Here is a 23,238-nt window from a genome sequence, read left to right on the forward strand (position 1 = left end):
GCCTAAACTTTACGAAAGCCTATTAAAGCAAAGCTAGCGATGCACGCAAAGGGTGGTTACGATTGGCGCGGAATGGGAGAAGCGAATTTCACTGCAATAAACTTTTGTTCAGTGATCATACTTCGATAAAAATTTATTATCGTCGTCAAGCGCAATTTCACGCCACTTATCTCAAATAACCCACTCCTATTCTAACCCGGCTGCCTTCTGTCTAGAACTGACTACCCCAGCAAGCTTAACATCATTGTTCATCGTGACTCCTTCCCATCCCTTTTAAGTTTTCCGACCAGTAATTCTTCTCTCATAGAAATAGCGCATCCATCATGAGTGCTGTTATTGCATGTTTTGCCCTAGACCATCTTACTTTAAGCCAGAATATTACTTACTGCGCAACTGGCACAACAGTCTTCCATTTTGCCGAATGTTACCGACACTTGTTTTTTTTTTTTCTTCACTGAGTTTTCTTTTTGTCTTTTAGCATTGTTCACCCACCACTTTCATTTACATCACTCGTTATGCTGTCTGAAGTTTCATACGTAGCTTCTCACTATTACGCCAGTTTTGGGTCCCATAGAAGTAAGCGTTCCGCTCCACGAGGTGCTAGTTTGGCTACAAATAAAATTATTATTATTATTATTGCCATTGTTATCATTATTTTTATTTGCTTATTAATATTATTAGTGACTCTTTACGAACAAAATAACAATGAAAGTAAAATATGTTGCCAGCCGCGGCATCTGCCATTGAAGCCTGAAGAACCTGAGCTGCGACTAGCGAGAGTAAAAGGACAGAGAGAGAAGAGGGAGAGGGAAAGAAAGGGGAATCGATAGAAAGGATAGATAGAATATGTTGTTGTTGTTGTTCGCCTTTGAAGGGATGGCACAGGCTAACAACAACAACAACATTTTCTATCTATCCTTCCCTCTTGTTCCTTTCTCCTTCGCCTCCGCATCCTCCCCCATAGGTCCATGCTATCAGGTTGGGTAGGAAAAATATTTTTTCATAATAGGGACAACGCCAACCGGCTCATCGTGATTTAAAGCTATCTTTTAAATTAACTCCAACTCATATGCCGTTCTTGTGCTGTTTTCTCTCTCATGACGGACACTTACAATGAGGCCTTCAGGTTCACCAGTCTGTTTACTTCACTGGAAATCTTTACGAAATGGCACGTACATACATTGCCACGCTGACCGTGGCCCATGCAGAATATCCCGTTATCGCAGGGGCCGTCGTGATATCGAGAAAATGGCTTAAGGAACGCAGGCTCCGGAGGCGCCACTCCCGTCTTAATGCGAGCCGTTGCTTTGCTCGGCCAGTGGGAAAGTACCGGGCCCAGTTTTTTTTTCTCGGCTCGATCTTAATTTGTATGCGCTGGGTAGCCACCGTTGGCACTCAATACGGAGCTTTATCACAGCGGGCTGTCGCCTTTACGACAGTCAATAAACGAGTGGCATGCATGCGAGCCAGGTGGCTCTGTGTGCGCGTGTGTGGGACACGAGGTGGTTTAGCATATTGCACCCCCGCTTATCGGAGTCCGAGGGACGTTTTGAGAACTCTCTCAGGAATTTTCTCACGTTGTCCACGCTCCTTGAAAAGCGAACGGTTTTGATATTTCGTTTTCTTGTTCTGTAACGCATGTGTAAATGTACCGCCCATGGAACCCAGCTTTGGCGGCCGCGTTTCGATGGAGGCGAAACGTTAAAGGTGCGCGAGTGCTGTGCAATGTAAGCGGTCGCTATAGATCTCCAGATGGTCGAAACTATTCCGGAACCATCCACTACGGCACCTATTTCTCTCTTTCTTTTGTTACTTCAATCTTTCTCTCTTTCCTCGCAGCTCTGCTGAGGTGTCCACTCAGAAGTGAGAGTTACCCGCTGCATCCCACTCTCGGAAAAAAGATAAGCTAATCCCTTCAGGACCGAAAGCGGTTGTGAAAAAAAGATAAAAACAAGAAAAGGCCTGTTACAGGGCACTGCAAAAGCTGCGTTGAATACTTAGCGTAAAATGCTGACCCTCAAAAGCGCTCAGGATTGGTGCATTCGTTTCCATTAATTTTTACAGTGAAAGTGTTAGTAGTTCACTTGTGGCATAACCGACGTCGATGGAGCAGTACGTCGCGTGGCCACTTGGCGGTCACGGCACCGATAACGCACGATCACACAACACCACAGAACCAACTAACACTCCAACTAAACGCAGTAATACTGTTTTTCGTACAAAACCAGCCATGAATCCGCGGTCATCTTCAGAGCAACCATCACCAAACTCGATGTATCATGCGTAACCATTTCGTCAACAATGTCAACAACCAACCAGAGCTGATAACTCCTCGTGGTACTGCGACAAGCGGCCTTCATTTAAGTTGGTTAGCGCTATAGCTTCTACTCAGCCGCTTAGCCGCTGCCTGTGAGGTCCCTTCTGTGCCCACTTGTCACATAGGTGGCCACCCAAGGTAGCAAGTGGGTCACCTGGGTCATGTGACCTTGTAATGTCATCACAACCTGCCCACCGGATAGTGATCATGCTGCCCACCTAAGGCAGCATTAGCCATCGCAGGGCAGTGGCGCATCGTTTAACCGCTGCACCACTGTGTCAGTACTGGTACGAGGACTTCCTGGGATCAATTAATATATATTAGAGTATGACCATATACGGGCATTAACATTAACGCGTTCGCGTCATAACCCTTAGGTGGAGCTTAGTACTCCCATTTAATTTTTTGTCATAATTTTGAATGCGCTGTAAGCAAAAGAAGGCCGAGATAAGGAATCTCTACGCATTTATTTTCTTTACTAAGCGTTCGAAAGGTCTACAGCCTTTGTAGGGTCCGCTTGTAGAAAATAATTAGTTCAGAGAAACTAATCTGTACTGCTTTGGTGGTATGTGAAATGATCTGAACCCATAGCATCAAATGATGCAATGGGAGCTTTTCTACAAGATTTTAGTACACTTCAGTGTTTCCTAAGTGGCTGTAAGTATCAGGAAAAACTTTTCTCCGAGTGAAATGTGCCACCTACAGAAGTGTTTTCAAATCTGGCATATAAGAACCTGAAAAATGGGCCGTAAGAACAAGTGAACTGTGTTGAGTAAGACGCATAGTTTATTGTACATTCCCTTTGTTCAGGACAAATATTCACAACAGACATTGGACTAGCGCAACAAAATAAGGCACGCAACAAACGCGCGTAATATAACATGAAACATACAAGTCCAAACAGAGGTACCTTGGCAAACTAATCAGAAAGAGTTCAATTGAAATCTTGTGATTGTTTTTCTAGGATCAGTAACCCGCGATCGCCATGCCTCCTTTCATAAATGATGGCAAAAATTTAGTTCAAAGAATATATGCTGTCATCGTTTTAAAAAAGCAAATAGCAACAGCTCGAGCATATAAAGGCAATATTGTGTAGAGACTCAGCAATGTATGTAACTTGAATCAAGAAACTAACCTGAGAAGCAGCATATTTGCGGACAGTTGTCTTTATACATTTGGAATAACAAAGAAACCAGATTCGCCCACTATTCCTCTAAAGTAAGCACGATACTTTAAGCACAGTCTGACTTTGAAGACAGCTTTTCGGAACGACTGCTAGTGCACCTGCCGCTGCAATGACCTTTTGTAGAACAGGCCCAGTTATGATCGGACCCATTGGAAGAACACAGTCGTAACAGAGACAGGGTGAAATAGCAGGCGCTATTCTAATTCTATTCATGTTTCTGCTCATATGGCCCCGTGCCACTCGTCGTTGCCAGAAGGACTGGCCACTGAGTGAAGTGAATAATTCTTAAATAATGCCGGCACAAAATCCTCACTCCTGGATTCATCGAATCCTGTAGCGGAAGCAAAACATAACGGCTGTTTGATCAGAAGCACAGTCATGGTTTCGGATTCTAATGGTGTGCTAATATTGCACCTAGCCATTTGTCCTGTCGAGATAGTTTTTCGTACAAGTCCGACGGAACGGTGAGATTAAAGCCCGTCCTGCCTGTACGTTACAAGTAGGGAGTGCCGTACATGACGGGAAGTCTTGCTTTCAACAGGAAACTGAATACAGTTAATCTGGATTCAGCACCTATAAAATTGCACTTTTCTTGAGGAATCTTTGGTAAAGTACATTCAGCCATGATACTTTAGCTTTTGTGGCGAACTTCTGGGATAACTCTTCTGCTTCAGCTTTAAATTCAATCTTGTGCACTGGTGACATGTGGCCATTGCCTCTCCCCGAATTCAGCGTAGTAAAAGCTCGGGGCGAAAACGTAACCACACAAGCAAAAACGATGACACTCTTTAAAACTACAAAACAGGCTTTCAATTATTTGAAAAACATCGAAGACCTAGCATCGCTCCGTTTTTCGTTCTGATCATCGTTCTATTTATTTCAAAGCTGGCAGAACACCGGAACATCACACGTAGGACACGCTGCTCAAAGCACAAGTCACTGTCAGTACCCCACATTTATCAAAAATGGCCAAGGATCAGCGTAATAAGAATCTTCAGGAAAGCAAGCCTCCGAACCGCACACGTGTAGTTATCTCTGTGTGAAATTAATAACGATGAACCTCAGAGATGCTCTGATGAGGTCCGAGCACTTGAGTTTTATAATAAAAGCTACCGGGTTCATGACTGTGGCCGAAGCCAGGTCCAAAACTTCCCGAACTCCAAGGTCCCGGCGCACCACTCGCTAAGGGCGTCAGCACCTGGGTCGGAGGCCAGCTCGCACTGGCATGTCCTGCATGATGTTGGTGAGGTCCACTCGGGACTGACGGGGCTGGAGGCAACGCGACGGAACCTGGTGCACTAAAGGACACGTCTGCCGGACTCTGGGAAATGTCCACGCCTGGCTCATTGCTTTGTACACTGGCCCGAAAGCCGTCGGCATCGGCAACGTAGTTGACCGTGCGCACAGTGCCACCTTCACCGCTGAAGCCGTACACGCCATTCTTCACGCCAGAAGGGCCGCCTGTTTCACGATGGAAAGCTCCTCCAGGTCCACCGCTGTAGCCGAAGCTGTAACCACCTGCAGGCTGCAAAGCAGGTTGTACGTTCTGTAGCGCTTGCGCAATTATTCGTGACCAGCTTCACTTCAGCATGAAGCAGCAGTGGCCGCAAGATATTTTCCTATGTCACTGATGTTTTAGCGCTGGAGACAGGGGCGGTAGATAGGGCATTGATGAAGTTGCATTTGATATACCTACGGAGCTTTTGGAGACAATGGTGCAATTTACAGCTGACGTGCATGCTAGACGTGGTAATTTTGTCACGTGAAAAGGCGTTGGCACAGCTGCTGCCGCGAATGAATGCAGGTTTCTGCCTTAATGCTGTGTCATTACGACGGCGACTGCTCATTGGCATTTGAAATTTTTGAGATAGGTTACTAATAAGCAAGGCTTATAAGTAACAGTATATGTAAAGGTCAGCTTTAATTATAGCGACCAACCATGCTTTGCAGACAAAATAGCAGCATTTTACAGCAAAATCTAACAGCTGCTATGGAACACGGATATATTTCGAAGATTAAAGGGAAAGGTCAAAACTCTGTCTCAAATTCCTATTATGCTCCACAATCTCCTCAGTAATGAAGCGTTTAATTAGCAAGGAACTGACCGGACATTCCTTGACGTCCTGAGAGAGGATGACTTACGCCTAGCGACGGAACAGTGGAGGCAATGCCGCCTGGGTGCGCTGGCACGCTTAATGCCGGGTTCGCTGAGCCAGCTGGAAAACCATGGGTACCACCAAACCCGACTGTTCCTGGAAACGGAGTGACTGCGGGCAGACCAGCAGCCACAGCAGGGCCCAGAGGAGCTGCAGGGAGGACGGCCTGTCCTTGAACTCCCGGGATAGCGCCCGTTGCAGGAACTGCGGAGAGTGAATGTAAGGCACATGTGACAGGGCGGTATGTGGAAATGATTAAATGTGTGTCACTGCGGATCGAGGGAACGGCCCGGATTCATCAAGAGTATCGTGCATACTCATAACGTACTCTCGATACTCATTACATACTACATACTACTAACATACTAACATAACATACACCACCACCACCCCACAGTACCACCCCACCACACCACAGTACCTTGTCGCCCTCATCCAGCACCACATGGCGACAATTACAGACAGGCTGTTTTATTTCCCCCCACCGTCTCTCATGTTTTCACCCCACCTTTCCTCCTGATTGTACCACCTGTGGCGTGCACAGATCTACACTTTTCCACTACCTTTGGGAATGTCCTTCCCCAAAGGCAGTACCCCCCATCCCCAATCCCACTCATTCTTCCTGGGAGGCTGCTTTACGGACCGCTCAGCCCGCCGGCCAGAAATGGCTGGTGGATCGGGCTTTACGTGAAGCGCAAGCCCGTGGACTCCTGGACCAGTAGGGGACCACCCTGGAAGATTTTTTTTTGGTGTAATAAAGTTGTTTCCATCCATCCATCCATAACATACATACTAACATAACATACCGATACTCCTAACATACTCCCCTTGTACCTATTGGCCTCACATCGGGGGAGTGGCAGACGAAAGGAGGTCAACCACGGCTTAATCAGAATAATCACGACGTGCTAAAAACTGGCCGACGCCATTAGCTGGAGGGCCTCCATTATGGAGCATATGCGGCTTCGTTCTTGAGTTGTATCCGACTATAGGAGTCAAGCGCGAAGACCAACAGAGTGTGAGAAAATAGTTCCTTCAAAGATTTTATCCCGCCAAACTGACAGTAATAAACTTTCGTAATTAGCGAATTAATTCTTGCTAATCTCGCAAGCAAGTGTACATCCGGCCAGTTAAACTTTAACAGTATAACCTGGCTGTCGAATAAACCGCCGTACAGCGGACTGTGACGAAGCGAAGCGGTAAACTGGGAGGATACGCCCATGCACGCAAAGTTCATGCCGTTTTCAATTTACCTTACAGTTCCGCTTCGCTTGGTCGCAGAGCTCTGCACGGCCGCTTGTTTGACACGTGTGTGATACTTAATAATTGGCCTGGCACATGCCCAATGTGGCGTATGACATGAATGAGGTGCCACCTCACAGATTTTGTTCGGTCTGATATCTAGCATGGATTATGTTCTTAAGAGATGGTTTGCTGGTCTTGCTATGGTAGTATCTTACGACTACAAGAATGTATTCGGAATACAAGCTTGGAAAAAAAGCGTGGTTCAATGTTCAAATAAGATACGCCACTTGAATGCCTTCTGCATTACCAAATATGATTAGTGGACCGAGAAATAAGACACTTTACTGGTTTCAGAATTAGTGCTGACTCTCCAAAGATGCCTCTTAACCTGCTGTGCAACGAAACGCGGCGCGACCCACTTGTCGGACGGTAGCATTATTAATTTTACAATCCAGTAATCAAAACCATTGACCAAAAGAAAATAGACTCTCCTATTTCTGCGTCCTGGTACAGCCGCTCTGGCGTACGAAGCATATTACAAGCATTGTACGCTCTGACGCACAATGTGGAGTCGTAGTCGTTTGTAGGATTTTCTAACGGAAAGATGGCAGTAGTAGAAACTAGATAGAGTACTCTTGCAAAATGGCAATCTGCCTCTCAAAAGGGCTGATTAGGGAGGGGCCCCATCCATCACTTTAAAACCATAGCTGTCTCCTTCTGCGACTTAAGCGCGGTTTCCTTGAGTTACAGAAAATTTTGTGGGTGAAAACAAAAATGTGCAAGTATGTCACGTAGCTATGTACCTTGAGGCTGACCAAAGACAACGCCTGCTCCACCAGGAAGTCCAATAGATCCGACGACCGGTGCAATCCCCGCTGGCTCTGGACTCTTGTTGATAACCACGTCCGCAGGGTTCTGGGCGCCATCCACTCCTGGCTCGTTCGTGTTTACAGTGGCTGTGAAGCCTTCGTTTCCGGCGACGTAGTTGACTGTTCTGAATCTACCGTCACTGTCTTTCAAGCCATATGATCCTGCTTTGTTGCCCGCAGAATCTCCGGATTCTTTCTGCCACGGTCCTACGGCCTGGTCCTCTCCATAGGCGAAGTTGTACGTGCCAGATCCCTGCGACGGATGTTCAGAAATGAAGCGTGACGTCACTGCAGTTTTTTTTTATCTTCCAAGTGCACGGACATCATTTAGCAGTATCCAACCTGGTATTCCTGATCTGCCTACTGTGCTTACTGTTAAAACAAGCATTGTCTCGACGAAACGAATGTTCCACTTTAAGCTCAGTCGTTACGTTAATTAGGTTCACTTACGTCCTGCTGACCAAAACCAGTGTCAGTGGGCCCCGTAGCGCCGGGCACCAACGGAGCACCTCCATCGTCGCCTGCAAAAGGAATTGGCGGGGCTCCCGAACCAGGTGGCGTCAGGAGTGTGGCGCCCGCGGGAGCAGACCCAGGGACACCAGTGTACACCAAGGCTGCGGGTAAGCGACATTCTGGACACAATCCAGGACACAACTTCCCAAAATGTCTCATGAATAAAATTTTAAGATTAGTGTGAGAAGTGCAGAAAATCGCTGTGCACGTGTGGCCCTTTACCAAATGACCAAAGCCTCACATCTGCTTAGTGTACTCACGAGGCTTCTAGCGTATTCTGCTTGAGAACTTGGATGTTGCCGTCGTCATCGCATGCACGAGTACTACTTTTCCGTCATTAAGAATTCCCTGTTCTCGCTTGACCATCTTTTCAGTCAGATGACTCAAACGGCAGCGCAGTTAAGTAGTACCTACTAGACGGGTTACGCGAAACGCACAATTACCACCTAGTGCGCCGCTGTCACCACAAAGCTGACACGGTATATTGTGGTGTGGTTGGTATGGTATGGTATGGTATGGTATGGTATGGTATGGTATGGTATGGTATGGTATGGTATGGTATGGTACGGTGCAGTATGGTATGGTATGTATGGTATGGTATGGTATGGTATGGTATGGTATGGTATGGTATGGTATGGTATGGTATGGTATGGTATGGTACGGTGCAGTATGGTATGGTGTGGTATGGTATGGTATGGTATGGTATGGTATGGTATGGTATGGTATGGTATGGTATGGTATGGTATGGTATGGTATGGCCTTAGTGGAAGGCTCTGGATTTATTCTAGCCGTCTGGGGCTCTCCAAATCGATGTTGAGCACATACTTTCGTTACCCAGTATTATTAATTCGTCGTCCTTTAAAGATAAAGCGGCTTGATTCACCTAAAACGCACCTTTGAAAGCTAGAAAACAGTTACAGAGAGAGCAGTACATTGCTTTCTATCTAACACTATCTTCTATCAGTGAAAATTTGTGTCAGTCGTTGTTTTAAACCTTGTACACATCCGTACACGAGAACGTTCGAGTGTGAAGGGAGCACAGGGAGCGCAATATTTATAACGATTGCGATTGTTTACAGTGATCTAGAGTTTGTTTTTACACGCCTGCTCTCATGTTCTTTTAGTCATGTTTCTTTTTTATTTGTTCAGAGATTGTCTAAAATGTATTAACAGGCGCATTCCCTTTTGCCGAGTTGTTCTACTGTTTATAAGGCACTTTCCGCTTCTCAAAGCACAACATATTGCCAAATGTGGTTTGCAATATTACATAGCTGTGCAAAAACGTATTCAAAATGCCTGTCCCAAGGTGCTTTTACTACCACTACAGTTCTGTGTACCGCAATTCTGGTGCAATTACTCATTAACATACTCATGAGTGCACTCATACGTCTACAATTGCAATGAGTAATTGCTGTAACGCAACGTAATGTAATGAGTAATGTGACCTTAAAAATAGGTCGCCGCGGGTACTCAGTGGTTATGGTGCTCGGCTTCTAGCCCTAAGCACGTTGTATTCCAGCCTGGCCGCGGCGGTCGCATTTTGATGGAGTCGAAATACTGCAGGCCTGTGTACTGCGCGATGTCAGCGTACGTTAAAGAACTCCTGATAGCCAAAATTATCCGCAGTCCTCCAACCATAAGGTTACAAACATAATGTAATCAGCAGTTTCTTCCGAACAAATCTACTATAGTTCGGGGCTTACCCCTAAATACATTGTACTAATTCTACGTACCTATTCCAGCTGGCTCTGGTGCCTTAGAAACGTCAACATCCGCCGGATCCTGTGTGTCGTCCACACCTGGTTCGTTAGAATGGACGGCTGCACGGAACCCTCCATTGTCGGCCACATACGTTACAGTGCGCGTCCGGCCATCCGGGTCCTTGAGCCCGTACACGCCTTTCTTGTTGCCCGCCGCGTCACCCGACTCCTTTTGGAAAGGCCCTATGTCTTGACCGTACTCAAAGTCGTACGCCCCCGAACCCTGCGAACGCCAAGTGTGAAGCATTAGTCCTCTTACATATAAAAAAAATTATATGCCTGGAAGGAAAGAAGCGACAGGACTACAAGCAGCGAACATTAGCTGTGCGAGTTGTTAAGGCTAATAACACTAGCAGCGAAATGCACACTGGACGCCATGAAAGCGTGTCGAGTCAGAGGTCCAGCTTGTATCGGTTAGCAAGAAGTGCTTGCGGAATTGTTAAAATGTAGAACTGCTCCATACATCAGTAAGATCGGTAAATTTCATAATGGCTGATGTTTCCCATGTCATAACGTAAGCTGTATGCAATGTGTACAGTCAGTTTTTCAATGTTAACAGCTTGCAGCGCCCTCCTAAGACCATAGTCACAGTTATAATCTTCGTACCTTCTACCGCCAGCCACAAATGTTATGCACACTGCAGAAAGAGGGCCTGATACAATTATCCCCTGAATCGTGCACGTGCAGTGCACGAGCACTCACATCTTGGCTACCGTAGCCTGTTGAGACTTTTCCACCGCCGGAGCCAGTTGACCCTGCTCTGCCAGGATAGGGAGGCGGAAGCACTACTCCATTGTTTCCGTCTTCAGGACCTCCGGGAGGTGGAGGAGGGGGAGGAGGTGGCGCGGGAGCAGAGGAGGGACTTCCAGTGAAGACCACATCGGCGGGATTTTGGGAGGCGTCGACTCCCAATTCGTTAGACTGGACGCTAGCGCGAAAGCCTCTAGCATCGGCCTCGTAGTTGACAGTTCGACCGGGCAGACCGTAGATACCCCTCTTGTTTCCCAGTGCGTCCCCGGCCTCTTGCTGGAAGGGGCCTCCGGTGCCGCTCGCGTCATATGAAAACCTGTACGGCTTGCCGCCGGGACCCTGCGACTGCATAAGAGCAAGGAACTCTAGCGGGGAAGGACCAATTCTTTATTAATTCTTCAGCAACTAGACCTGAAAATCTGGTCATGTCGGGACATCCATCAGATGCCACGCACTTTTACTGTGATACTTATTAGCTCTTTAAGCCGCTATGTGCCCAATGGCCTACAAAGCGATATCGTAGCTTTTCAGAGTGTACTAAGCCTAGCGGCGATATTTTTGTTTGAAATTAATTTCAAATCATTCGTATCACATGTCATGCCTTCATATCTTTATGCCATTTAACATGCGCAGTATAGAATATTTCAGAAATGCGCGTGGTCGGTAGCATGTCCTCCGCCATTCTAATGCAAGCAGATATAAAATAAAACCACAGAAAGCAAACCAGGAATAAAATGAATTTTGTTGTTTTTTAATTTCTAGGTTAATGTGCACATTCGAGACCATAACTGATTTCGCGATCCCTGGGTGTGGATTTCACAGGTCTTGGCATTTCAGGGTAAGAGTTTGGACCGCTGTTCCACTTCGTACGAAATCTTGTGCATGCCTTTTTAAAATAAAGCTGTGGTTTCACGTTCGTGCGCTAACGAACTGGCCACCATGAGGCTGGCAGATAGAGTTTAGGTTAAAAAAGTTTGTTGTGAATAATAATAGCGAGTCGGGCCCAAAGGGGTTCAGGCTAAAATGATCGGCAAGCACTGTAGCCAGCGTGGCAATATGCTGTGAATGAAAACTCCCGAATTCACCTGCTGGCCAGTTGGAAACTTCGTCAGGTCTGCAGAGGAGTTGGTGCCCTCCTAATTATATCGAATATTGTTAGTTGCTCCGGCACGGTTATGTTATCCGGTGAATCAGGAGGTGGATGATGTCATGTGTCAGGTGGCGGGTAATACTATTGCCTTCGCTTCCTCGCCTTATTGAGAGGTAAGTGTTTCGAAGTTTTATCACAACATGCCTAAGAGATAGAGAATAGTATCACTTGTCTTCCTTGCAGTTTTCTTGTCGCTTATGTTTTTATGTTTAGGCATATGATATAAATGCTTAAGAGTAGCTATTTCCCCAGTTTCATGCTAAACGCAATGACTAGCGTAGTCTTAACCAAGCTCTAATGTACTGGTAGCCTAGATGCACTGTAAAAAGTTAGTGGCCACATAGAAATCATCAAATAAGGTGCACGATGCAGCTCTCACAAGCCCAGTACTTGATTTTCAATAGCAAAAGATGAAAATGACTAAATCTGAAATGAATACTTGAGCCATGCCGCTGCACTTCTCGACAAAAAGTATAAAACAAAAAACTGTATCTGTCTGACAGCGGGTTTCACTTATCGCATAAAATTAGCGACGTTCTCAATGGGACAAGTAGAAGAATACACATACACCAGCACTGACTACCAACTGAAAGAATTTTGCCACAGCACTTGCAATATATATGACAAGACTCCACCCACAGCATAGAAACCATAAAAGCCATGCAGCAAGATTTTTTTTTAACCTCCGCCATCAATATATGTTACCAATACACAGGTTTACAGAAGGGATGCTGACGCAGTAGTTTCCTCTGTGGCATACTACATATCTTTCAAAAAGTTCATGCTTACAGCTTCTCAAAAGGCGATGCGTGTAGTCTTGAAAATAAAAGAGATACATCCTGATGGCTGAGAATACGAATAATCTTGCTGCGTTGCTTTTAAGGTTTTTATGCGGCGGGCGAAATATTGTCCCATGCATTGCAACAATCAAATACTTTCAGACGATAGCACTGGTCTCTGGCCTTTTTACTGCTCTGCCCCGCCCAGTCCGCTGCTAATTGTATGCGTCATGTGTGTTTACTGGCCTGTCTGATTTCCCTCTTAGGTTGTACTTAGTTATCACGCCTCTTATGAAAGCTACCGTATTTCTTCTTCATACACAGGGCGTTGGCATCCCGCTGATTCAAACCATGGGACAGAGCGATCACATCGCGACCCTTACGTCTCCATGTCCCGGTATGCCCTGAGGCGAACCACCGGTCCAGGGTCCCTGATGCGGTGGAGATCCCGGTATCCCCGCGTATCCTCCTGGGTGGTGTCCATGTACCAGGCCAGGAGGAGGTACGGGCCACTGGGTAATCCCAGCCCCAAGCCCAGGGTACTGGGGCAGGCCAGGCTCGTTAGACTGGACGTTTGCCTGGAAACCGTTTCCGTTGGCCGTGTACGTGACCAGCCTGACCCTTCCGTCCGCGTCCTTGAGGCCGTACGAGCCGACCACGTTGCCCGCCGCGTCTGCAGACTCCTTGCGCCACGAAGCACCTCCGCCACTGCCGTGGGCGTGGCTGTACCCGAATGAGTAGCCGCCGGGCTTCAGTACCACAGGAAGGAGGAAAAGAAACACAAATAGTAATGAGCCCCATGTATAACTTGTCGAGCATTAGAGCATGCTCGACATGTAGACGAGCATGCCGATCGTCCATTCTTTACTGCAGCTTCTGAAACCCTAATTAAGGAGTGCGATCGGCGCCATGTAAAGTAAAGCAGCAGCCTTGGACCACCAGCGGAATATATTACACCAAATGTTCTCAAGAGGGGGCGGTGCTAAGATAAATTGCGAAGTAATATAACCATTTTAACTACATATATCTTTCCATCGTGTAGTCTTCGTCGACAGGAGCTCGCGCCAGCAGCGAAGCGCTGGTGCTGGCCTTGGTCAGTAAAAGTGCATTTACATGTGAGGCTTTGTTCTCCGAAAACCGCAGGCGGCATTCGAGATTCCAGCACAGCCAGTTGGACGGAGTCCCGCCTTTCTTAGCCTGTTGAAATAATTCTTGCTCGGGGGTCGGTGAATGAGAAATGCGCTTCGTTACAGCTCGTAGTACGCCGCACATGCAGCTTATCTAAGGATTATAATGGCTAAAATGGCACTTTTTTGTTCCCACAGTGACCGTACTTCGATGGAAGTGAAAAAAATTCAGGGGGAACTTTGACTGTCTAAAGTGCGTAGAGGCGAAGGCGTTTTCAGCACCACTTTGACTGCCTCTGTGGCACTGGTGACGTCATCCAGCACACATAATTAAGTACTAATTACTAAGTGATGGCAAATTACTACTTAATGGCTAATTACTGATTAATCACTAAATACTAGGAGTGGAACGCGACAGCGTACTGTAGCGCTGCCAGGGAGTCCACGGAACGCCGCCACCCGTTCGGCGCGATGCCTTGCCCTTTGAAAGCAACGCTTTTTGAGGAAAGGAAATGGTGCAGTAATTCTCTGTCATCTAGGTGGACACCTGAACCACACCGTGGTTCAGTTGTGGGAGTGAGGAAGTGGGAGTGTGGGAGTGAGGAAGTGGGAGTGAAAGAAGAAAAAGAAAGAGGGGCCGTAATGAAGAAATGAAAATTGTATTTGAGGAAAGGAAATTACGCAGTAACTGTCTCACATATTTCAGTGGACACCCGTCAAAAGCGTGACACCTCTGCTGACAAGCTTCTGTTGACAGCCTTCTGTTGACAACGATGAGGCATTAAAGGCTTTCGCCTTAATACAAAAACGTTCGTGTCCAGTCCGGAACCAGCGCACGTTAAAGAACCTCAGGCGGTCTAAATTCATTCAGAGTCCTGCATTGCAGGTTGAAAAAGGGTAAGGGTATTCGGTTTTTACTTTTATCTTAAACTGGATGGATTTTTATGGTTTTTATTTGAGAACGGTGTTCTCGCTTTTTTGTTTTGAAGAATGTTAATTTTTACAAATGATTTTTTTTTTGCTTTGGGTGATATAATGTGGTGTTCCTGTGAGGTGTAAAGTGTGTGAGGTGTATATCGCTGTGTGTGTCTAGTCGTTCTTGGTCCCTTGTCCTGTTTGCGCTATTGCTCCGAAGGTGTAAAGTCACTTCAGCTTTTTGGCAGCACTAACCATCGATATGGCAGCAACTAACACAGGTATGGCCTTACTTAGTGGTCACACTTTAATGAGTGACTATTGTAGGGTCGACGAAAGGGGGAGGTGGCGGTCTTATTTGCGGAATGTATTCAGACTTTTTCCAAAGAGAATTGCTGGCTGAGGAAGAGTGCCCCCCGCTCCCCCGTAAATGTGCCACCGTTTTACTTAGAGAACTTGCAGAGAGAACCGCTATCGCCCTCTAAAAAACTGTAACAGTGTATCACTGATGAAGCTCTCAGACGAAAAAAGAAGGGAAAGATTGCATTTAAAATCTGGATAGACTTTCTAAAATTTGGTTGTTGCTCCGGGTTATGCAAGAGGATGGGGCATTGCGTGGCCTGCGTGTCCGCAGAACCACCACCGTGGCAAGAAAATGGCACATTTTGGCGATGATATGCACTACTTCTCATCAGAATCTTAACATGCAATGGAGAAACTTGCGTACTTAACGAAGTAAATAACCCGAAAATGGGATCAACTGCGCTTCAATAGGTTTCAAGGAAGTGGAGTCTCGGGGTAAGCTACCGGCGCAATGCCTCCAAAAGCCCAACTGCACCAACTGTACCACCGTCTCACCACGCCCATGGCTTTCGTACTAAATGTAACACGTACTTTTGTAGTCAGCTGTAGCGTGCATGTCAAGGATACTGACTCTTTTAATTTGAAACCGAATCTCAAAAATTGAATTCAGCTTACTTTGTTGTTTTTTTTTCGTTGGGTACCGAAAAGCCCAACTCCAACTTATTGGCCATGTATCAATCCTCGACATAAAACTCCACAATTCACTTTTTCATGTCGAATGAGCATTTATACGAAACAAAATTTGGTATTGTGGACTCATATGCTCTAGAAAACGTTCATCGCACATTCAACGTCCGATGTACTATTCTGTCCTCCGGCAAGGTCACAATACGTAGGCGTTCAGTGCGAAAGCAACAGCACCGGAAGGGTGCCAAGAATGTCGTTTTCTCAACTAATAACTAACTCTCAGTTATTAGTTTGTCTGTATAGTAAGATGTGCTGCATTCGATTTCACAGCCAGGGTGCTTTCCAGGATCACACGCAGTTTGTCTCAGCACATTTTAACTCAAATGTGCATTGCTGTAAGATACGATCAGATAGACGCGTGCTTCTAATGAAACCTTCGACAAGGTACAGTGGGTGTGTCTCACGGTTCCTTGGCTATGCTCCAAAAACGTTCTGCTTGCGGGAAGCTGCCCTACACCTAAGCTCCGATGTGGCGGAATTCTTCGCTTCTGCCAGCGGCTGTTGTTTGAGCCACGAAGAAATCAAAAATACGAATGAAAGCACACTAAGCGAATACAGACCACACCTGATAGACACAAGGGAAAACCGCTGTTGCTCAATTCACGTTCAGAAATTATCCGAGAGTAGCGCTTATAGCCTCACAGATACGCTTTGGATGTCTCCAAGAATAGCCGTGAGTACTATGCGTAAAAAACAGCTATTAAATAAGTTCTGTCTTGGGTTTCAAAGAGGATCCGCCCAACCTAATTGCTCATAATCTGTGCTAACCTTTGGACATGCAGCTAGCTTCGTCCTCGTGAAAAATATCTTTTCCAAGTAAGATCAAAATTACCGTCCTTACACAGAAAATACAGTTTTTTTCCCAAAGAAATTGAGGTGTGGTGTTACCGACTTGGTTTTGTGCGAGGTAGTGCCGTATATTTGTCGAAACTTTGCACTTCCTCTATAAGGGTGCAAATTCCAAGTGCTGCTTTAGATAACAATCTCGGAAGAAAAGATGCTTATATTCTAAGGCTTGCCCCTTGTTCTGTGCATATCTGCTGACAGACTTGCGCATTAAAAGCGTGAGAAACAGGTGTCGCACAGCCTACCGTAGAAACTAACAACCTTTGATGCGCATAACTTTACTTTCTTGTTCAAGCAGCTGAAAACCTCGATATAATTTACAGTACATAAAGAAACCATAACTATGGTATCCGAAAAAAAAAAAGCTTTATTTGCAACTGCACAGTGAGGAGCATCTTTCGGGGAGTTTGTCTTTCTTCTCCTTATTTTACCCTTCACAGCCTTTTCTAAGACATGCTGGTGAAGGACTGAGCGTCTCTGTTCTCTTCTACATTGACTGAAATGAGGTGATTATGCCTGCACAATGTCCTGCTAAAAGGCTACCAATCACTTGTCGCTCATATTTGCCGTCAACGTGCCTCGGCTCGTAAGCCGTCCAGATTCAGTGCCTCATTTTAACAAAAAGAAGCGACGGAAGCCTCCTGATCTGTTACCTCATGAAGTTCAAAGGCCCCTGTCTTATAACAGATGGACACAAAATCTGAAAAGCTGGTGCCGTATGCGAAAAAAAATATATATTTGCGCTCTGTCTTCTGAACAAAGCAGCGCTGGATGTTAATGGGTTAACTCAAGCTTTGTGCTTGCACACTGAAATGCCGCTGATAAGCTCGTGGTTATCGTAGCGCAAGGCAGCGACCGGACAAGTTGCCTTCTCGCTCTGACATTTACTCGGCTCCTAAGTTTCGTCCTTTTCTTTTTCTTGCTTGTATCAAAAAGCTAAACACATTCTGAAATAACCGCTAAACACCGACAGCGGCAGCAGATAGGGATAACGAAGAGTATACGCTTGTATTTTATAAGACAAATCTATACTCTTCGATATTTCTTTTCGACACGGACCAAATATGTCGCCATTTAGCCAAAAGCGATAATTAAAGTCTCCAGGTACATTATTGGTTTGACGGTTGCTGTAATTCTTGTTTATATTATCCATGCAAAAGCGTGAAAACCGCTGTCAGTAAAAACTAGTCAACATATATGCCCCCCCCCCCCCAAAAAAAAAAAAAAACTGTACATAGGTGTTTGAAGCTCTACACTTGCCAAGTCGCGAATCATCTGGGTGGCTGGGTTAGCACCCAAACATCATGCAAAACTACTTAGTATGCACAACGGTTGCGTCCTCTTTGGGGTAATCAGGCGTAATAAAAATAGGCGTTTCCTTCGCATATTCTCGCATCTTGTGAGTGTGAGGAGGACTTTACAACAAGATTCACTCCACATAAATAAATCCCTCAAACATGCAGAAGAAAACGTGCGTCTTATGGCGACAAATTAACAGCTACTAATGATACTTTAGATGCGTCTTTTTTGCTATCTGTCGCCTTAAGTGCTAAGTCGAGTCTGGCTCATAAATATAGCCAGACTCGGCTTTATTAATAAGATGTCGGTATTCTATCGTCCATCGCAACACACTTTCTCGAGGTCACAGATGTCACAACAGAAAGTATTCAGCTGCATAGCGGCAGCATTTTTATGCAACATGGAGAAGTTGTTGGTTGAAAGAAAATAAGTGGCTCTTTCGTGGAAGACATTTCACAGCTTTTTTTTTTTTTTTACAGACGCCAATGTAGCAACGTTTATTCTCGTTATCTGCAAATAAATTCTATCGTATCTTCCGGATACAGAACACATCGGTACCATTTCCATGCCCTTAAGACTGCGTGCACATTTTGGTTATGCGCGCGTGTGGTTTATTTTCTTGGTTCAAGTTCGCACACCCTGGCTGTCATTTGAAACGACCTTCCAAACAAATGCCCGCGAGAAACTTTTCATATATAAACAATGTCCCACTATGTATCCGTGTCACTAAAAATAAAAAATGACAACTCTATACCACAACAATCGACAAAGGTGAGGAAGAAGCTTATGCATAATATGGAGCACAAAGATCTTTAAGCGGGGACTTGCGCAACGAATTTGTTATGCAATAACGCGTGAAAAATGACAGCATGATTTAAGTATGTTGTTTCAATCAATTAGACAAATAAACTTACCCCTTGAGACTGGAACTGCTGGGCCCCGCCTGGGCTGTGCGCTACGTGTGTAAAGGCTGCTGTCGCGGCTCCAGCTGCCCAAAGGACCAGTAATAGCTGCACACAATACACAGGCCTTCACAGCATGTGCTCGAGAGAATACGAATACCACAACGTTTGCGGGCACGTACACACGGTAACGACCATTATCTAGGCGGAAACATATTTATTCATTTATTTGTTTACTTACGTATTTATTTATTTATCTATCTATCTATTTATTCTGTTAAAACTCTGATAAGGGTCATTACAGGTAGGAAAACATGTATATTAAAATAGAATTACAAATACAACTTATTCACTGCCATGGTGCCACGGGAGTCCAAATGAGTTGCTTTATGTAACTCATTTGGAACTTTATGTAACTTGATACGCTTTAGATTTATATGAGCGCGTGCATATTTTACATCGCCCAACTTTATGAGCAGCACAAAAAGCTGTGAAAAGATTTCTTTGTTTTTTGTTGTCATTTGTTTCAGTTACAGATATATCCGCTCCTCTAGGCCAAGTTTCTGTCCCTGATGTATTGAACTTTGGGTCCCGTACAACAATTTTTTTTGTCGAACTGTTTTTCTTTACACATCCAGTTTACTTTACTTACAGCTTTTGTATTTCTCATTCCACTTGATACTCGGGTGCAGCAGACAACACACACGACACAGAACGACATATTCACCAGCTCGCCAGACTGGTTCACTTCATTTAATATTAAATAATATTTTGCACTTAACATTTTCAGCTACTTGGGAGAGGTCACGCTGACCGTAATTTTCTAGAAAAGCCAAATATGATGTTATTATGCTGTATAATTCTATATTTTTGTATCCTTTTTTTTCGTTTGAGACACCGGCTCATGTTTTTACGTTATCTGACACGTAACCTTTGGCAAACTATCCTAATAAAATCACACAAAAAAGTACTTGCCACAACATGCTCATGAAATATACAAAAACAATAACAAATTGACTTTTTCTTGGGGCACAGGAGCTTTGCAGTGGAAATGGGTATTATTTCTTCTGTGGCATCTCTTCCTTTATCACAAATTTAGCATACGTGCTATCCTGTTTAGACGGTGACTGAGGATTACAAGACACCCTTATTTAGCGGGTTCTTTAAATTATATTATCTGCCATAAAAGAATTCAAAGAGGCTCGAAGTACAGCGGTCAGAAAAAATAAAATATCCCTCGCTCTTATTTGTAGGCATTGTTAAGCCGGCTAGCAGTAGGTAATAACTGAACGAGACCAACTTCTTTTTCGTTAAAGTGAAGACAGAGTGCTTCTGCGTGCTAGAAAATTTAGTAACGGTATTGATGACCTGGTCTTTTTATTGGTGAGTGGCAGACAGAAAGCTTTTAATGGTTACAGGAGAGGTGTGCCTGATTGTTAACCTGACATGCTACTCCAGAGCTATTTTGTTAGAGTATTTCATTATTGATTTATATAGTAAAAGATCCGAGCATGAGGTTGAAAACACGGGTGTCCTGTTTCTCCACAACTGCCGTAAATAAATGTGGCAGCGAATGCAGTATTCTGCTTGGCAATGCACTCATTAAAAGTCTATAAAAAAAACAAAGATTACCGGTGGAGGCACAAAGTAATAACCTGAGCTCGAAAATTCTTGATTCAGATGCGTATCAAAGGGAAGATGAACCTTACCGTACCATTTCATACAATTTCACGAAGACCAATACGCGTCTTGTTAGTCTGACACTGCCCTGGCAGGTTTATTTCGCTGACAACTTGTTTCACCGTAAACAACCGTTAAAGCGTCATTCTGTGTACCTAAAAGAAATAGCAAAGAACAAAACTACTTGCCTGCATGGTTATCCACTCAAACCAAAAACGCCACCGTTGGAGCCACGGCCGTGATCGGCGAGAACCACTCGGAAGATCTGCAACAACTTCTCCCACCGGTTGTATCCTTCGCTCCGAACCTTTTTATAGTGACGCGCCCAAATGTCGCGTTGGTAGCACCACAAAGCTCACCCCGCGAAGGCCGGGATTATCGGGACATCACGCAAAGGCGGGTGGCGGCTGCTGTTGCCACCGATAACCGAACCTCTGTACGCGCGTGGCCGGAGAGGCGCTGATATTCATTAGGCGAGATGCTCGTTATAAAATACCAAAAGCACACGCCCTGCGAGCTTGCGTGCGTGAATAGCTGGGACGGACGCTGTAGATGCTGGCGCGGTTGCCAAAAGGAAGACACGCCTGGCCGCCCGGCCCAAGAGTGGATCTCGTCTTCGAAATTCAGCCCTCTCCCCAACGCAAGCAGTGATGAACGCTGGCAGACAGGCCGGTGTATGCTTGCTTGCATTTCTCTACCGGACATGTCTTTCCTTAATTGGCCTCTCCCCTTCTGTCTTTCTCTATCACTCTTGAGAGGAGAAAGAAGAAAGCACTTTTCCTTTCGTTCGCCGCATAACGGCCGTGCTTAGTCATCGTACGGCCGCTTCGCAGACACGCGACTATTCAAGTCCTTTGCCGCCTGGAATAAACTTCCGCTACGATGCTTTCAGCTGGTCTTTCCCACAGGTTGCCGGTCAACACTTCTGGGACTTCATTGCGACGTTGTTTTCGAGTGCGTGCGTGCGTGTGTGTGTGTGTGTGTGTGTGTGTGTGTGTGTGTGTGTGTGTGTGTGTGTGTGTGTGTGTGTGTGTGTGTGTGTGTGTGTGTGTGTGTGTGTGTGTGTGCGTGTGTGTGTGTGTGTGTGTGTGTGTGTGTGTGTGTGTGTGTGTGTGTGTGTGTGTGTGTGTGTGTGTGCGTGTGTGTGTGTGTGTGTGTGTGTGTGTGTGTGTGTGTGTGTGTTTCAGAGATAGAGAGAGAGGGAAGGAGGACGGGAGGTGCTTGAATTGACGGTGTTGTGATTTTTTGCGAAGAGAAAAGTAGAAAACAGCCGTGCTGCTTGCATAAAAAAAAATACCACGTGATTACTGTTATCTTCTTGGCCCGCCTGATTGAAATGGTCGAGAAGTAAGCCTTTTTCGATACGACGCAGCTGTGTACAAATAGCAGGTGCTTCGGAGGGCGTTCAATCGCATATAACAACCCAAAAGTCCGCCAGTTGCGGTTGTCTCATGGGCTCATGCAGTCGTAATAGATCTGTCGAGGCTTCGTGAACTAAAAGTGAACTGCTGGAACTAAGTTATTTGTCCCGCAGAGCCAATCGCTTAAATCCAGCGTTGTTGCGGATTATTTTTGCTCGCACCTCACAATCCCAGAACGACATTGCGTAAATGAATGAATTTCTGCGGCCATTTTTTTTTTCACTGAAAACCAAAATAACCTGCATAACTACTTATTTTCAAAGTGAATATGAACGATAACGATCCGTGCAGATGACACTCTACAAGTCATGAGACCCTTTCGAGTGCAGCCTGTTCCAAAAACTGATTTCATGAGTTGCTTATAAATTCATGTTGGAGGAAGCTAAGTTGCATCGTGCATCACCAGCTGCAGTCGGGGTAGCCTTGCATCCGTTTTTGCGTACACGAACTAGACGATGAAAGAGAGGTGGGATGAATACTTGGAAAATACGTGTGCGTGTTATTTCCTCTGTGGTAGTCGAACAATGGGCTTGATTCCATGTCTATATACAATGAAAATGGTGATGGACTTGACGAGGTGTCTTCTTTTTCTTTCGGTTTTATTACAACGACTCATGGAGTACACGCTTAAGCTAGTCCTTGTTGCTCCTCATATGCCGTGCTAAAAACATCATGTCTTCAATTTATAATGTAATCAATAAAATCTCATCAATTTATTGAAAAACAAGTGCTCTTTTTCGCCACTGCTCTGTTTTCTAAAGCTTATATAGTTACCATGTTTCCAGCGAAGTGCCCGATAGCGCCCCTCAAGATTCAAGATTCTGTAGCGCGTGTTTTTCTCAATAAACTTTTTACGAATAGTGCGCCCGTTCCGTTGAAATGCCAGCGCAGAGAGTTTCGGACGTCATCTGACAAAGGTCCATAGCTGTGCTTTGGTGTCTTCATTGGATTTTCAGACTTTTTTGCCGGCTAAAGCGTATTTGTTTTAGCGAGAAAGACTTGTTTGATCCAGCGTTTGCTTTCACACGCGGCCTGTGACGCCATCCCTGAATTTTTTCTACAAATACTTGTGACATAGTTTAAGGCTGCATTTATTACAAAAGGAGCTCGTCGGTTACCTTGATTTCGTATTGTTTGCCTAGAAAACGACGTGGGATGCTGGTTAGTCAACGTACTCAAGCGGTTATGACCAGAACTGAAAGGCGTGCAGTTTCCACTGCATTAGTGCAAGAGAGCATCGAAATCGACGTGTTTTAGATATAGGCAACAAAGA

The 23,238-nt window shown here is 45.3% G+C and overlaps 1 protein-coding gene across 2 annotated transcripts; it reads right to left on the bottom strand.

Moving 5' to 3' along the window:
• Nucleotides 1–3,994: 3,994 nt before the first annotated feature.
• Nucleotides 3,995–21,189, bottom strand: LOC149359684 (uncharacterized). Of its 2 annotated transcripts, XM_089571811.1 has the most exons (9): nt 20,733–21,188; nt 18,877–18,972; nt 13,109–13,474; nt 10,749–11,141; nt 10,020–10,269; nt 8,224–8,387; nt 7,708–8,026; nt 5,646–5,863; nt 3,995–5,028 (listed from the first exon to the last, which is right to left on the bottom strand). In XM_089571811.1, the coding sequence occupies exons 1-9, from the start codon at nt 20,736–20,738 to the stop codon at nt 4,549–4,551; spliced, it is 2,292 nt and encodes a 763-aa protein (XP_089427937.1). In that variant the 5' UTR covers nt 20,739–21,188; the 3' UTR covers nt 3,995–4,548. The 2 variants fall into 2 exon arrangements, with proteins under 2 accessions (XP_089427937.1, XP_089427938.1); XM_089571812.1 differs by lacking the exon at nt 10,749–11,141 and having other exon boundaries at nt 20,733–21,189.
• Between the last annotated feature and the right edge of the window lie 2,049 nt (nt 21,190–23,238).

This window comes from Amblyomma mixtum, chromosome 2, assembly GCF_055824585.1.
Source record: "Amblyomma mixtum isolate Tamu chromosome 2, ASM5582458v1, whole genome shotgun sequence".
Lineage (NCBI taxonomy): Eukaryota > Metazoa > Arthropoda > Arachnida > Ixodida > Ixodidae > Amblyomma > Amblyomma mixtum.